General features: G+C 44.9%; 1 protein-coding gene across 1 annotated transcript in view; it reads right to left on the minus strand.

Moving 5' to 3' along the window:
• SLC4A5 (solute carrier family 4 member 5) overlaps positions 1–15,790 on the minus strand; it is a 96,722-nt gene continuing 80,932 nt past the window's right edge. The window contains exons 22-27 of the mRNA XM_027099061.1: positions 8,036–8,104; positions 7,382–7,555; positions 4,976–5,125; positions 3,188–3,272; positions 2,055–2,122; positions 1–110 (exon numbers count right to left, since the gene is read on the minus strand). Coding sequence (XP_026954862.1) covers positions 2,088–2,122; positions 3,188–3,272; positions 4,976–5,125; positions 7,382–7,555; positions 8,036–8,104 — 513 coding nt within the window. The 3' untranslated portion in view covers positions 1–110; positions 2,055–2,087. The remainder of the gene's footprint in view (positions 111–2,054; positions 2,123–3,187; positions 3,273–4,975; positions 5,126–7,381; positions 7,556–8,035; positions 8,105–15,790) is intronic.

The following is a 15,790-nucleotide window of genomic DNA, read 5'->3' on the forward strand; positions in this document are numbered from 1 at the left end:
CACAGTCTGGCTCCATCTCTATCTTCACCTGTGGCACCATGAAGACTGGGCTCTGTGAGTAGCTGAAGGCAGGTGAAGCTGGACAGGAGATTTTGAAGTGCAGGGTGATGCTGAATGAGAAAAAGAAGAGGGAAGAATGATTTATCTAGGATTTGGTATTTTTTAATGCTATCCCCCAGAACAGGGTTCTAGTGCAAATAGTTCTGTCTTTGCTTTTGAACTCCTAACACATCACAGGAACTAGCAGTATCCTATCTGCTTGGCCTTCAGCTGTCACAATGACCGGTCTCACTCTTTTTCGACCTATTTATCACATTGCTGCCAAAGTGAACTTTTTGGATCATGAACCTGACTGTGGTTCCCCACTGTTCAAAGGACAGAATTCAAGCTCCTTAGCCTGGTGAGACAAGAGCCTTCTTTGCTCAAACTTCTGCCTGCTTGCTGTTTGCCCCATCCATCCTGGGTTCTTTGCCCTGTGTCTGTGTGATATTTCAGGCCTTTTCTCCATACCTGCAGCGCCTTCTTTTCTCTCTTTTTTCTTTGACTCTGCACATCTGGAAGACTCCTATTTATTGTTCCCAGATTCTCTGGGTAAGGCAGATTCCTCCTGTAGATGCCTGTCCTTTCCCTTATGTGTGCTCCGTTCTTGGCATGTGGTGCACATGCCTGTCTTTCTATATTCCCAGAGGTTAAGCATTGTGCCTGGTAGACCATGGATGCTTAATCTTTGTTAAACCAGCTCATGTTGCTGAGTTTTTTCCTCACTGAAATGGAATCCTGCTATTTAGTTGTCTTTACTTCTAGGTACTCTCACAGATTCAGTAAAACACCAGCATAGTTGGGAGGTGCCGTCACTAGTCACGAAATTGTCTGCATTTCTGGCCTTGTCCCCTGCTTTGTGTACTTTAACAGGTTTTTGGAAGTGTCCTATCCTGGACCAAATTCTCTCTCCATTAACTGAAATTAGAGCATTAAGAGGTTTCATTTTGTGTAGGCTACCTTAAAATGAAAGTAAGATAGACAGTGCTTTTCTCTTAACACATGTATTTATAAAGATCTGTGGCATTAAGGGCATAGGAGCCCTGACTGGGGAGGGGGGATGAGAAGGCAGGCAGAGATGTCATTTGGACATGCGACACAGTAGTGCTGCTTAGGGAGGCTTATTACCCTGGTGATAAATCTCTTCTCATCCTGGCAATGTGATAACAGCTTTGACATATAACTCAGAAGATCCTGTACATGTTTCCTAAAATCTCTCAGGTGAGTCCCATCTCCGTCTGCAGCCAGCTACCTCTAGTCCTGGGGTAGCCCGTGCTTTCACTGTCAGATGTAGCACAGTGATTCTTGTCCAGCTTAGGGCACACTGTAGGAGTGGGACTGCCCCCACCATCTTCCCTAGTAATGACTGAGGCAGACTTTCTTGCCTCTGAATTCCTCTTTTCTATTTTTGATCCCCCCTTGTTTTCAGTCATCAAGTAGCCCCACCTTTTTTGAGGGTGGCTTCTCATTAAGGACAGCAAGGAATCACATGGCTGGCATCGGAGTTCCTGGAACCTGGGCCTTGAATCCTTTCTTGACTGTTTTTTATCTCCATTTGATCATTGATATCTAGTTAGCTTTCCTTGATACACTTTCTGACCTTTGCATAGTAACCATGCTGCTGTTTTACTCCACAGAGTATTAGAGTGCTTGGTGTTTTGATCTTTAGAGTTCATTCATCCTGGCTTTTAATAATAAATACTTAAATCACGTCTAGTTTCTGTTTTCCTTTTTCAATATTTACTTTCAGTTTTCATTCTGCTTAATATTTTGTAATAATTTCCTTTTCTAAAGTTCAGTACCTTTGTGTGGTGTAATCATATTATGTCAATAAGAGGACAGATTTGTTACTTGACACCCAATAATCAGCTCTGTACCTTTGTGTCCTGTGGTAGACCAGCAAAGGCCTTTTACTGAGACACTGGTTAGCCCGGGAAATCCTAGTCCCTCCGCTTTCAAAGCCATTGCTTAGGCTCTTATCTAACACTCAGAGAGTCTTATCTCATGGCTGTTACCTTCGGTCGAGTTCTGAATCACTGAAGGAGGAATCAGAGTGAGTAACTCCAACTGGAAGATCTTTGTCCTGGCAGGAAAATCAAAGCGTCAGACGTGGAACAGCTTTGTGAACTATTCTGGAGAATATACCCTCTTTCTACAGTGCTCCCCTCACCCATTTCTTCTCCTTTCTATTCTCTAACCCCGTGGCCAGTACCACACGAGAGGAATACAGGGGCCTCACAGAGATGGGTGGCTTCTGGTTCAATTATTCCTTCACCCAGAGGTGGGTGAGAGGCACGGTGAGAGCCAGGGAAGAATGAAGAAAGGTGATGGAGGTATACAAATGAGAAGGGGGAAGGGCATGAGAAATTCAAAAGGAGGACGTACTTCTGGAGGAGAATGTAATGGGAAGCCCTTCCTTGAAGGGCCCTTGTGGGGGCTGGCAGGATCCCCAGTATGGGCCTTTGGGGAAAGCGGCAAGCCCTTAGGAGCGCCAGGGTCAGGACCCATGTTGGCATCTTTCAGACTACTCCCAGGATAGACTGTGTTGTCTTGATGACAAGACTGTCCACCAATAGGAAGCTGAGGCTGGAAGCGGGTAAAGGCAGCAATAAAATCCCCCAAGATCTTCATAAGCCACATCTGATCCTTCCCAGGCAGCTTCCCTTTCAACATGTGGAAGGTGCTTGTGAATCAAGCACATACAGAATCACAGCCCAACCACTAGGACCTTGACTAATTTATAATCCCAGTGTGATGCTACTTGTTTTCCTAAAGGGGACAACTCAGCTTGGCTTTGAGTTCTCAATCATTTCAGTAACCACTGGCAAACATGAGAGGCTCAGCAGGTCATGCAAGAGGGGGTGAGGTGGTACCACAGGCACCTGAGGGCACTAGGGGTAAGGAGGGAAAGAGGGGGTTTGCCTAAACTAATGAAGATTGATCACTGAAGTCTACATGGTTTGATTTGGGGCTTCCATATGGTTGGAGTTCCAGTTCCTGTAGCCCAGTTCTTTTTGAACTCTGCCTAGCACAGGAGTCCTTTAGTATCTAAGACCAATAGACCTGAGTTAGAGATGAAAGTTCCTTGAGGAAGAGGTGGAGGATTAGTAGTAAGTAGGAAGGGAGAGACACCATGTGTTTTACTTACTGGCAACGCAGTGGATACCGTTTTTGGGATCTGATTGGACATTTTCCATGGGAATCTTTATAACTGAGGGAGGAGGGAACTGGGGCTGGAGAGAAACAGTGGGAAAAGCTGATAAATACCACCAATACAATAGTGTTGGCTTTCTTGCCCAGATGGAAAATACACGCGTCCACAGTGTGCAAACCACCATCCTCTTCATATCCAGACTAGACAGGGGGTGCTGCAGTTACCCTGGGGCCCACTGAGGACACTAGAAAGGACAGAACTCTTGCAGGAACGTTACTCATCAGAACAGTTTCAACTGCCGTGGTAACCAGTCACTTGGGAGTGAACCTCACACAGTAGCTGAAGACGTGTATAAAATGAATTTATGTAAATTGAATCCCGTTTTTCCATCGAAAATATCATATAAACCAGAGATGCTTTTTCCCACCCCTGAAATATTTCCTGGCCTGTGGTAGCCACTGAAATATTTATTGAGTGAATCAGTGAAAGAATAATACTTGTCTTTCAAAGGCACTTAGACTCTCAGTTTCTTTGTTCTCAGAACCTAACTTTGCAAATCATCTAAGTCATCAACAAGGGGGGAGTTCCCTGGTGGCCTTGCGGTTAGGATTCTGGGCTTTCACTGCTGTGGCCTGGGTTCAATTCCCTGGTCAGGGAACTGAGATCCTGCAAGCTGTGCGGCACAGCCAAAAAAAATCATCAATGAAAAACATGTGAATGGGGATTATGGGCCTCTTATGTTCTGGGATGAGGACAGTAATTGAGGGCCAGGGGAATTTTGGCCTATCACTACCATCAGAAGATGGTTTAATCGTCACCAATCAGTCAGCAAGGGCTTGTATCTATGGGCAGCTTTGATCTGCAAAAGGCAAGATTGCTAGGAGAACAGTTCACGGTGGAGGCAGGGATGTGGGTTTGGGTCAAACTGGGAGAATGGGAGCCAGGCATGGTGTTAGGAAGGACATGGGCAGCTTAGTATGTTGGAAATGATCAGATTCAAAGTCGGAATGGTTTTCTTAGTTCCCTCCTAGACATTTAGCCTATACGTCCATCTTGGGTGAGTCACTTCCCTTCTGGGGGACAGTTTCATCATCTGTAATGAACACTTGAACTAGACAGTCTTCTTCACTAACATTTTGTGATTTACTATAAGTTCTGGACTGGCTTCTTGTCTGTTGACTCCCTGAGTGTTTTGGGGTGAGATGGGGAGGAAGCATGGGAGAAGAGAGGGGCAGATGGGACAACTGAGACTGAGTGGTCCCAGGCATCTGGGGAATGTAGTCACCCTCCTTTCAGGAGGCCACGTGCATCTTCCCCCACCTCTCTGCCCAGGACCCTATGGACAGGCCCAAGCAAGGCTTGTCCCCCGTCCTCCCACTTGCCCAGGAGTCCAGTCTACTAATGAGTCCCTATCAGACCCCTCCCCCTGGGCCTGCTCTGTTCTTTGGAGGTCAGTCCTCATAACCTCCTCCATGATGGAGCCAAGTCTTCTGCCCTGTCCCCTCAGGGACCTACAGTGCTGTTGTAATGGCCCCAAGAGCCCACAGGAATGGGGGAAAATAGGCATGGCCAACTGACTTTTTCCTGGATGAGAGGGCTCTTCACTCTGGCCTACGCTCAGGGTATTCACAAGAATAGACGCGATCTCAGCACACCAGACTGACGCAGGGCCCAGGCAGTCGCTCCCGGCTACCTGAGAAGCCTCCCCACCCTGGCCATGGCAGAGGTGGAGGGAGGGTCTCTTGATCCCTCCCATCAGCCCAGGCCTCACATCCTTCCCACCTCCTCTTCACTGTGCTCATGGGCCCCTTTCCTTTTCTTCTTATCTGCCTCCTTTTTCTCCTTCTCTGGAAGGATGTTGTCAATCCAGGCCAGATCATGCTGGGAGAAGATGAGGTCCAGAAGCCTTCGAACGATGATGAGGCCCAGGATCTGTGGTGAGAGTTCAGAGAAAACCATGGGCTCAAGACCCCGAACTTGGGCACAATTCATTTTCTCCCTCAGTCAGCTATGTTCAGGGACTTTTTCTGGTATCTTTGGAACATTCTCAAAGCTCCCCCAAACCATTGTTCACCTCCCACCCATCTTGGTTCCTCTCATCCAGCCTCTCCTCAGTTGAGTGGCGATGCCTACCAGTGACCCAGATGCACAGAGCCTGTGACAGCTGTGGGGGGGGAGCCAGATGGGGCCTGTGGGTGGAGAACTACAGTTATTCTTTAAATTAGTGGTTCTCAGACTTGAGCTTAGATCAAATCACACCCACACTGCTAGGTGCTGGGTGAGTTTCTGACTCAGAAAGTCTGGGGTGGGGCCTGAGATTTGCATCTCTAACAAGATTGCCCGGAGATGTTGATGCCGCTGATTCAGGGATTACACTTTGAGACCAACTGTCCCTGTGCCCCCATTTCTGAGAGCTGCCAATCTCTCTGCTAACAAACTGAATAAAGTATACTGGCATATCTAGAATTTTTAAAGGAAAGTCTAGAAAGTTTGGTTCTGTTCAGGATAAACAAAGGCAAAACACGTGCTCTTTGGAGAAGATTAAACACTGACTTTTAATAGATGCAATGGGTCCAAGTAGCTAGTTATGAATATTGTCCTTTCACCACCAAGAACTAGCCATTAGATGAGGTCAGGGAGAAAAACATCCAGCGGGATTTAACACTGGGTCCTCACTGACCCTGTGTCTTGGAAGCAAGCAGAGCTCGGGAGTTGGTCAGACCTGGTTTTTAAAATTCCTGGCTCTGAAAACAGAGCATGGTTGCTAGGGGCAGAGGTAGGAAGAAGGGCTGTCTACATAGGGACAACACAGAATTTTAGAGGTGATGGAACTGTTCTGTATCATGACTGTGGTGGCGGAATCGCTACTCTGTGTTTTTTCAGAACTCATAGAACAGCAGAGTCCATTTTACTGCATGTAAATTAAAAAATATCAATATGGGGGAAGGTGTGAATCTTGGCTCTGCTCCTTCCTGGTTGTGTGGCTTGAGTCACTCACACATGCTCTCTGAGCCTCAGTTTTCCAGTCTGTAAAATGGTAGTTCTTTAGGGAAGGTGTGGACTAAATGAAATAGCACTCAGTCCATGCCAATTGTGACGATCCTTTCCCCTCCTCACCTCTGAAACCCATGAGGGCCCTGTTGGGGAGGATCCATTTCACTTTCCCTGGAGTGGTGGTTTTCAACCTTGGCTGGACATTTATGCTTACCTGTAGACTTACTATAAATACCAATGCCTGGGTTTCTCTAAGAGATTCTGAGTTCATTGATTTGCGCTGAGGCCTGGGTGCATGTGCTTTTAAAAAGCTCCCAAGTGACTCTTATGAGCGCAGGGTCAAGAATCACTGACTCAGAATCCTGCCAGGATATTTCAGATCCTACTTTGTGTCCTCACTTTGGTCCCGAATCCAGCCCTGCAGGCTTTAGGGCCCACCTAGGGCTTCCCCCCAAGCATTAGCCCACAGTCCCCCCTCCCATTCCCCATGCCCCAGCAGGGGCAGAGGCCACTGCCCTCCATGGGCGATCTAGATGCCAGATGCAACATGTTGTTGGCTTTTCTTCTTTTCACTTTTAATTTTGGAATAATTTCAAACTTACACACAATTTCAAGAATAGTCAAAGAATGCTCACATACTTGCCCCAGCTTCTCCAAACAATGACATGTTAATGACGTTGGACTCTGAAGTTCTAAATCTCTATTTCTAGCTCTCCCCATCCCATCCCCCCATTTATCTTTTCAAATTCAGTTACATTGAAGGGTGAAGAATTATATTTAGTGTAGATCTACTTCCGCACTTGGTTTGAATTTTGGCAGTGGGGAACTCAGTCTCCTTGTTGAATTTGCCCAGCTTCTCCATCGCACTCCAGAGTTGAGAAAGTTGGTTGGCTTTTGCATTCTCACTGAGCCGCCCTGACCTGAGCTGGGTGGAGGCGGGCGTGTGGGCTGTCACTACAGCATCCACCTACCACATACAACTTCCCTCCCCGTCTCTCCTCTGCATTCCACCACACCCCCGCCCCCCAGCTCTACTTGGCCTGGAGTCACAACCCGAATCTCGATCTGTGCCTGCCTTTGTGACCCTGAGAGAATCAGGCCACTGTGGAGGAGAAGGCTAGGGTGGGTCTCCCCCTGGACACCTTCCCCATCTGAACCTGCTGAACACGAGGGGGAAGACTGCACTCGTCTTACCATGACTGGGAAGATGATGGCGGCCACCGTAGACTTGAGGATCCAGAGCACAGCCAAGCACAGTATCTGCACCAGGGTGAAGAGGTGGATCCGGCGCAGGGGCACGTGCCGCAGGAAGGCATGGTCCGGCTGGTGCTTGGCCGGCATCAGGAAGAGTTTGCAGCGATCCCAGAACTGGTGAGGACAGGGGAAGACTCAGCCAGGCCGTGGGGACCCTGGTGGCCCCTCTGGGGGCTTGGGTCTGGTGAAATGGGTGCTGCAGTGGGGTCCCATAGAGGGGAGCCCCTGGTCAGGCCTTAAGGATGCAAAAGAAGGGGCCTGGAGGTCTCGGAGGATGTATAATGAGATCTTATGGTGGGGGAGAGCTGAGCCCTTGGTGAGGGCTACAGCCCTGGCACTGGCCCCAGTAAACATTGCCCACATTCAAGGAAAATGCAACTTAACAGCAACACAAGCTATCCAAGACATCTGGTGTATCGTGGTAAATAAAGAACAAAACAAAACAAAATGTTTTCTTCTGTGCAAATTGCCTTAGAGAAGAGAGAGGCGTAGTGAAATCCTCGTAGGAATCAGCTCGATCTGGGTTTTGAATTCTGAGCCTCAGTTTCCTCATCTGTAAAATGAGGCTTAGAGGACCTAAGGGGAGAGCCTTACCTGGATGCCATTCAGGGAGGCCACACCCATGTAGAGGAAGACTCCATACAGCACTGGCAAAGGGATGTACTGAAATGAGAGAGGGAAGCAGAGCTCTGGACTGGGCCTCTGCCCAAGGCAGGCTATTGGCCACCCTGTTCAGGGTGACTGTCTGTGAGCCACAGAAGCAGCCTGGTCAGCCTCGGCTTTCTCCAAGGGGCGAAAGAGCTTGGATGTTTGGAGGAATGAAGTGTCTGCTAGCAGATCTGGAGCCAGAGTGTCACTGGGGAAGGAGATGGTCTCCGAGGCACTCCTGCCCTCTTCTCTAGCCCAGTGGACAGTTGCTCTCCCAGCCTGGTCCCCCCTGCCCCCCTTTAGGCCTTGCAGAAGCCACATGGTCTGGCTGAAGATAGACCTTCTGGAACATGGCAATTCTCCACAGACTGCTCATTCCTGCCAGCCCCTTCCCACCTCCAGTGCCAGCTAAGGGCCCCCCTGCCAAACTGCATTGCTCAGCTTGCAGGGGCCTGGGGACCTTTGATGAGCTGACCTACTAATGAGTGGGGAGCACCTGCTGATGAACAAAGCTCGCGCATCATATACGATCAGGTAAAAAAGAATTAACAGAAGTGTATGAAGTAACCCCTACTAGCTGACAACCAACTGCTGATGGGTTGGTGGGTATCTCTCCTTCCCATCATGCTCACAGGTAGTTTGCTGGCTTTTTCACAAGTGGATCATGTCACCCATACTGTTCTACAATCATCACTGGGACTCTTTAGAAGACTTCTGAGGGATGTCTCTCCAAGCTGAGTCTTTGCTTCTTTCATCCTTCCCTTTACCTGCACCCGTGGCTCACCGCTGCGAGCAAGGCTACTCTGCTCGCTCCCAGGGCAGCTGTGCTGAACACTTGTGAGAACACAAAGTACTGTGTCCAACTTTTAGAAGCCATTTAAGAATGTTGGCAAATCCAAACAAATCAATAACCTCTCGTTTAAAATTAGGCTGTGTTCATTTTTTAAACACAAAGCATGATTTGGACCCATATGCTATAAACCTTAAACTACAACACTTGAATTTAAAGAAAGGAAATCTGGGCCCATTGCATCACTCCATTTGTACATGGCTTATGAAGTTTTTGCCTAATTATGAAATAAGGTAAAAATTTCAACCCATCAACAGACTATTGTTTTAATAAGATATATATGTGTATACAAAATGGAATATTATTCTATTACACAGCCATAAAAAATGAAATATTGCCATTTGCAGCAACATGGATGGACCTAGAGAATATCATACTAAGTCAGACAGAGAAAGACAAATATTTTATGATATCACATATGTGGAATCTAAAAAATCATACAAATGAACCTTTATACAAAATAGAAACAGGGACTTCCCTGGTGGTACAGTGGTTAAGACTCCACGCTCCCAATGCAGGGGGCCCGGGTTTGATCCCTGGTCAGGGAACTAGATCCCACATGCATGCTGCAACTAAGAGTTCACAAGCCACAACTAAGGAGCTGGCGAGCCGCAACTAAGGAGCCTGTGAGCCACAACTAAAGAGCACACCTGGGACTTCCCTGGTGGCGTAGTGGTTAAGAATCCGCCTGTCAATACAGGAGACATGTTTGAGCCCTGGGCCTGGAAGATCCCACATGCCACGGAGCAACTAAGCCCATATGCCACAACTACTGAGCCTGTGCTCTAGAGCTCGCGAGCCACAACTACTGAAGCCCACAAGCTTAGAGCCCAGGCTCCGCAACAAGAGAAGCCACCACAATGAGAAGCCCATGCACTGCAACAAAGAGTAGCCCTCGCTCGCCACGACAACTAGAGAAAGCCCACGCACAGCAATGAAGAGCCAACGCAACCATAAATAAATAAATTTATTTTTTAAAATTCATATTATAAAAATAAAGAGCGTGCCTGCTGCGACTAAGACCAGGTGCAACCAAATAAATAAGTAAATAAATAAATCTACTTCTAAAAAAGCAAAACAAAACAGAAACAGACTCACAAAGAAAAGAAACTTATGGTTACCAAAGGAGAAGGAGGGGGAGGAATAAGTCAGGAATATGGGATTAACAGATACACACTATTATATATACAATAAACAACAAGGATTTACAGTATAACACAGGAACAATATTCGATATCTGTAATAACCTATAATAATCTGAAAATAATCTGAAAAAAATATCTGTACTAATCAGCCTCAAAGGGTGGGAGCAATTAACAGAGAAATAAAATCTTAAAAGACTAAGCTATAGGGGCTTCCCTGGTGGCGCAGTGGTTAAGAATCCGCCTGCCAATGCAAGGGACACGGGTTTGAGCCCTGGTCCGGGAAGATCCCACATGCTGCAGAGCAGCTGAGCCCCTGCACCACAACTACTGAGCCTGCGCTCTAGAGCCCACGAGCCACAACTACTGAAGCCTGCTCACTGCAACAGAGTAGCCCCTGCTTGCCACAACTAGAGAAATCCCACACTCAGCAACAAAGACCTGACGCAGCCAAAAATAAATTAATTAATTAATTAATTTTAAAAAAAGACCAAGCTATAATCTGTAACAACACAAATTTAAGATGGCTTAAAACTTCCCTTTCACCCTAATGAGTGTGAAAACCACATCAAACTGAGTTGTTTTAGTTTATAGTTACCAGTGACTGATTATCAAGTCACCTCATTATCAAGACTAGGAAATTGTCTCCAGTCTTGTCATTTGCAGGCTGAAGCAGCTTTCTCAGAAAATCCCAATGGCCCATGACATCACAAGTGATAGTGCTGTGATCTAGAATTCTAGATTAATCGGTGCAAATCTTTCTTGGATCTCCAGGGAAAGGCCCTTTTCAAATATTAGTGACACAGTCAAGTAGCAAAAAGATGCCTCTGGTGTCAGCTTTATACCACCTGCTAAAGGAATGAACAAGGATCACAGCCCTACAAACATAAGGACATCACAGCCTTCCCATATAATTTGAGGCTGAGATCATGAGAACAACATGGGGACCAGAGGGGGCACTTCCACATGGTCAGGAGTTCCTCTGAGGCAGAATACAGTAATCCACAGTCTTAATGAGCTGTGGTGAGTTGCAGGCAAAGAAGGAAACAAAACAAACAAAAAACCTTTGGGGCTTGGGATGAACTGAGAATCTGCAGAACTGAGTGTGTAAGCCATTTATGCTGCCCATCAGATACATGGTCACTTCATCCCTCAGTGCCCTCGTTTGACAAGATAACCAAATATTTGCAAATTGGTGCTGGAAGGACGGAAGATTATTGTTAGGGGAAACACTGACCGAAGCCGCCCGCCCTGGCCAGGCAAGATAGTAGCCACTCGCATGAGTCATCTTACAACAGGAGGTCCTGGTAAGGAACGAGGAACTAATAAGCTACCACCAACGGGAAGAATTCGGGAAAGTTCAAAGAAGAGAGGAGACACCAATCCATATGTCCTACCAACCTCCCAGAATCCTCGCTGGAATCATCTTGGCTGAGCGATGCGCACGCCACCAAGAAGTTCCCTGAGTCAGAATGATTGGCCAGAGACAACCCGGAAACTAACCCAATCACCATAAAACCTGAGACTTTGTGTGGCAGAGCAGTTCTCCTGGGTACCCTTACCCTGCTGCTCTCTGCCCGGGCGCCCCTTCCCCATAAAGTCTCTTGTTTTGTCAGCATGTGTATCTCCTCAGACAATTCATTTCTGCGTGTTAGACAAGAGCCCACTCTTGGGCCCTGGAAGGGGTCCCCCTTCCTGCAACGTTATCACTGATCCTCTAATAAACATCACCGTATCTAATATCAGTCTAACCATCCATTGATACGGAGAGAGGGGTGGGGGTGATTTTGTTCCTTGCTGCTCAAAGTGTGATCTTTGGACCAGCATAATTTGGTACCATTGGAGAATTTGTTAAAAATGTAGAATTTGGGGGACTTCCCTGGTGGTCCAATGGTTAAGACTCCATGCTCCCAATACAGAGGGCCCAGGTTTGATCCCTGGTCAGGGAACTAGATCCTGCGTGCTTCAACTAAAGATCCCGAGTGCTGCAACTAAGACCTGGCACAGCCAAATAAATAAATTAATTTTTTTTTAAATGCAGAATCTGGCACACCCCCCAAGACCTACTGAGTCAGTATCTTCATTTAACAAGATTCCCAGGTGATTTTTAATACACATTAAAATTTTTTTAAACATTTTTTTTGGAGTATAATTGCTTTACAATGGTGTGTTAGTTTCTGCTTTATAACAAACTGAATCAGTTATACATATACATATATCCCCATATCTCCTCCCTCTTTTGTCTCCCTCCCACCCTCCCTATCCCACCCTTCTAGCTGGTCACAAAGCACCTAGCTGATCTCCCAGTGCTATGCGACTGCTTCCCACTAGCTATCTATTTTACGCTCTCTCACTGTGTCCCAGCTTACCCTTCCCCCTCCCCGTGTCCTCAGGTCCATTCTCTAGTAGGTCTGCGTCCTTATTCCCGTATTGCCTCTGGGTTCTTCATGACCATTTTTTTTTTTAAGAGTCCATATATATGTGTTAGCATACAGTATTTGTTTTTCTCTTTCTGACTTACTTCACTTTGTATGACAGACTCTAGGTCCATCCACCTCACTACAAATAATTCAATTTCGTTTCTTTTTATGGCTGAGTAATATTCCATTGTATATATGTGCCACATCTTCTCTATCAATTCATCTGTTGATGGACACTTAGGTTGCTTCCATGTCCTGGCTATTGTAAATAGAGCTGCAATGAACACTGTGGTACATGACTCTTTTTGAATTATGGTTTTCTCAGGGTATATGCCCAGTAGTGGGATTGCTGGGTCGTATGGTAGTGCTATTTGTAGTTTCTAAGGAAACTCCATACTGTTCTCCATAGTGGCTGTATCAATTTACATTCCCACCAACAGTGCAAGAGGGTTCCCTTTTCTCCACACCCTCTCCAGCATTTATTGTTTGTAGATTTTCTGATGATGGCCATTCTGACTGGTGTGAGGCGATACCTCATTGTAGTTTTGATTTGCATTTCTCTAATGATTAATGATATTGAGCATTCTTTCATGTGTTTGTTGGCAATCTGTGTATCTTCTTTGGAGAAATGTCTATTTAGGTCTTCTGCCCATTTTTGGATTGGGTTGTTTGTTTCTTTGATATTGAGCTGCATGAGCTGCTTGTAAATTTTGGAGATTAATTCTTTGTCAGTTGCTTCATTTGCAAATATTTTCTCCCTTTCTGAGGGTTGTCTTTTTGTCTTTATGTCTTTTATCTTGTTCCTTTGCTGTGCAAAAGCTTTGAAGTTTCATTAGGTCCCATTTGTTTATTTTTGTTTTTATTTCCATTTCTTTAGGAGGTGGGTCAAAAATGATCTTGCTGTGATTTATGTCATAGAGTATTCTGCCTATGTTTTCCTCTAAGAGTTCTATAGTGTCTGGCCTTACATTTAGGTCTTTAAGCCACTTTGAGTTTATCTTTGTGAATGGTGTTAGGGAGTGTTCTAATTTCATTCTTTTACATGTAGCTATCCAGTTTTCCCAGCACTACTTATTGAAGAGGCTGTCTTTTCTCCATTGTATATTCTTGCCTTCTTTATCAAAAATAAGGTGACCATATGTGCATGGGTTTTTCTCTGGGCTTTCTCTCCTCTTCCATTGATCTATATTTCTGTTTTTGTGCTGGTACCATACTGTCTTGATTACTGTAGCTTTGTAGTAGAGTCTGAAGTCAGGGAGCCTGATTCCTCCAGCTCTGTTTTTCTTTCTCAAGATTGCTTTGGCTATTTGGCGTCTTTTGTGTTTCCATACAAATTGTGAAATTTTTTGTTCTAGTTCTGAATACATATTAAAATTTGAGAAGCCCTGGAACAGAACTCGACTGGAGGAACTGGTACAAAAATAGGTGAAGTTAATAAGTGATATAGAAAAATTAATAAAATAAAAATTAATAATTAATTAATAAAAATTAATAAAATAAGTGATATAGAAAAATTAATATAATTAAAAATTAATAAAATAAAATTAATTTAAAAATTAATTAAAATAAAAATTAATAAAAATATTAAAAATAAAAGTTGGATCCTAGTAACTAGGATCCAACTTGCACCCCCTAAATTTGTAGCATCAGAGGGACCTCTCTTCTGTTGGCTACATAAATAAGAATGAAAAATTTCAACTAAAGTATGGTCTTGGGTAGACAGCTCTCTAATGTAAGTTCTCTATGTGTCTAGTACTTGGCTATGCCTAATTTGACAGAACGAGGCAAACTTACAGTTGCAAAAAGTTAAACAAGTTTTATGGAAAATTTTCTTGATTGGTAATAAATTCTGGGATTAAATCTAAGAATACAGATCTGGATTAAGTTGTATTTTTCTTTAACTGGCTATACCAAACATCTCTCCTTTACCTAAAATCAATCTAATATTTAGTACTGGTGTCAGCTAGTGATAATGCTTTAATCACCTAACAATTTTGAAAGCCTTGATATACACCTTGATACAATCTAATCAGAAATCTTAAATCTTATATTCAATAAAAATCTAGATGTCTTCCATGCTATAAAACTTATCAAATAGATTAATGGTTAAATAAAATGATTACATATATTTTTCCTCTCACTGTAAAAGAACATGAGCAGGCAAATTTTTCATATCATTTTGTGATTGAATGCGAAGACAATATCAGAGCATTTGGAGCTATAATAAACCCCATAAAAACTTTTTCATTACAGCCAAAGCAATAATGAATATTTCCCCATATCTGGCATCTTATCCTAGTTATAGAGCCCATTTAGGGTTTTTTTGGCTGTGCTGGGAGACTTACAGGATCTTAGTTCCCTGACCAGGGATCGAACCCGGGCCACTGCAGTGAAAGTGCCAAGTCCTAACTAACCACTGGACTGCCAGGGAATTCCCCCATTTAAAAAATAATTTTATTTATTTATTTTTGGCTGCTTTGGGTCTTCGTTGCTGCAGGCGGGCTTTCTCTAGTTGCGGTGAGTGGGGGCTACTCCTCATTGCAGTGCTTGGGCTTCTCATTGGTGTGGCTTCTCTTGCTGTGGAGCACGGGCTCTAGGTGTGCGGGCTTCAGTAGTTGTGGCACACGGGCTTAGTTGCTCCGCGGCATGTGGGATCTTCCCAGACCAGGGCTCGAACCCGTGTCCCCTGCATTGGCAGGCGGATTTTTAACCACTGCACCACCAGGGAAGCCCCCGCCATTTGTTTTTATAAGATGCATAAATTAATACGGAAATACAGTCTACAGCTTGGAAGTTACAACATTTGTGCCGAAAACTGCAGCAGGGGACTTCCCTGGTGGCGCAGTGGTTAAGACTTCGCGTCATGATCTGTCAGTGGCCCTTTCCCTTAATGCCTTCAGAAGGCTTTCCTTTCTTGAATTAAGCTAAATTGTAGTCACCCAATCTTTTGCAGCTATTTTCCCCTTTGAATATCTTTTTACAAGCTCATTCGCGGTAAGTTTGTAAAACAATGAAGACTAAAGAACCATGATGTTAATTCATTTGTTTACAATGGAAAATATTTCTGGCTTGAGAACTGGTGCTGGGCACAACCAAACAGGTTTGAGGTTGGGTATTTTTTTAACGGATGTTTCCATTTGGCAGGAAACAGATTGCATACAGGGGGTGGGGGGCAGGCATTTTGTTTATTTAATAAGAGTATTTTAAATGGCCAGGGAATGTCTACTTTTGTGGAGAGGCTGCCAAAGAGCCATTGTGCCTTAACCGACCCCCACACCACCCCCCCCCC

The sequence above is a fragment of the Aethalodelphis obliquidens genome, unplaced genomic scaffold, assembly GCF_003676395.1.
Source record: "Aethalodelphis obliquidens isolate GAN/ISIS:26980383/991018 unplaced genomic scaffold, ASM367639v1 scaffold128, whole genome shotgun sequence".
Classification (NCBI taxonomy): Eukaryota; Metazoa; Chordata; class Mammalia; order Artiodactyla; family Delphinidae; genus Aethalodelphis; species Aethalodelphis obliquidens.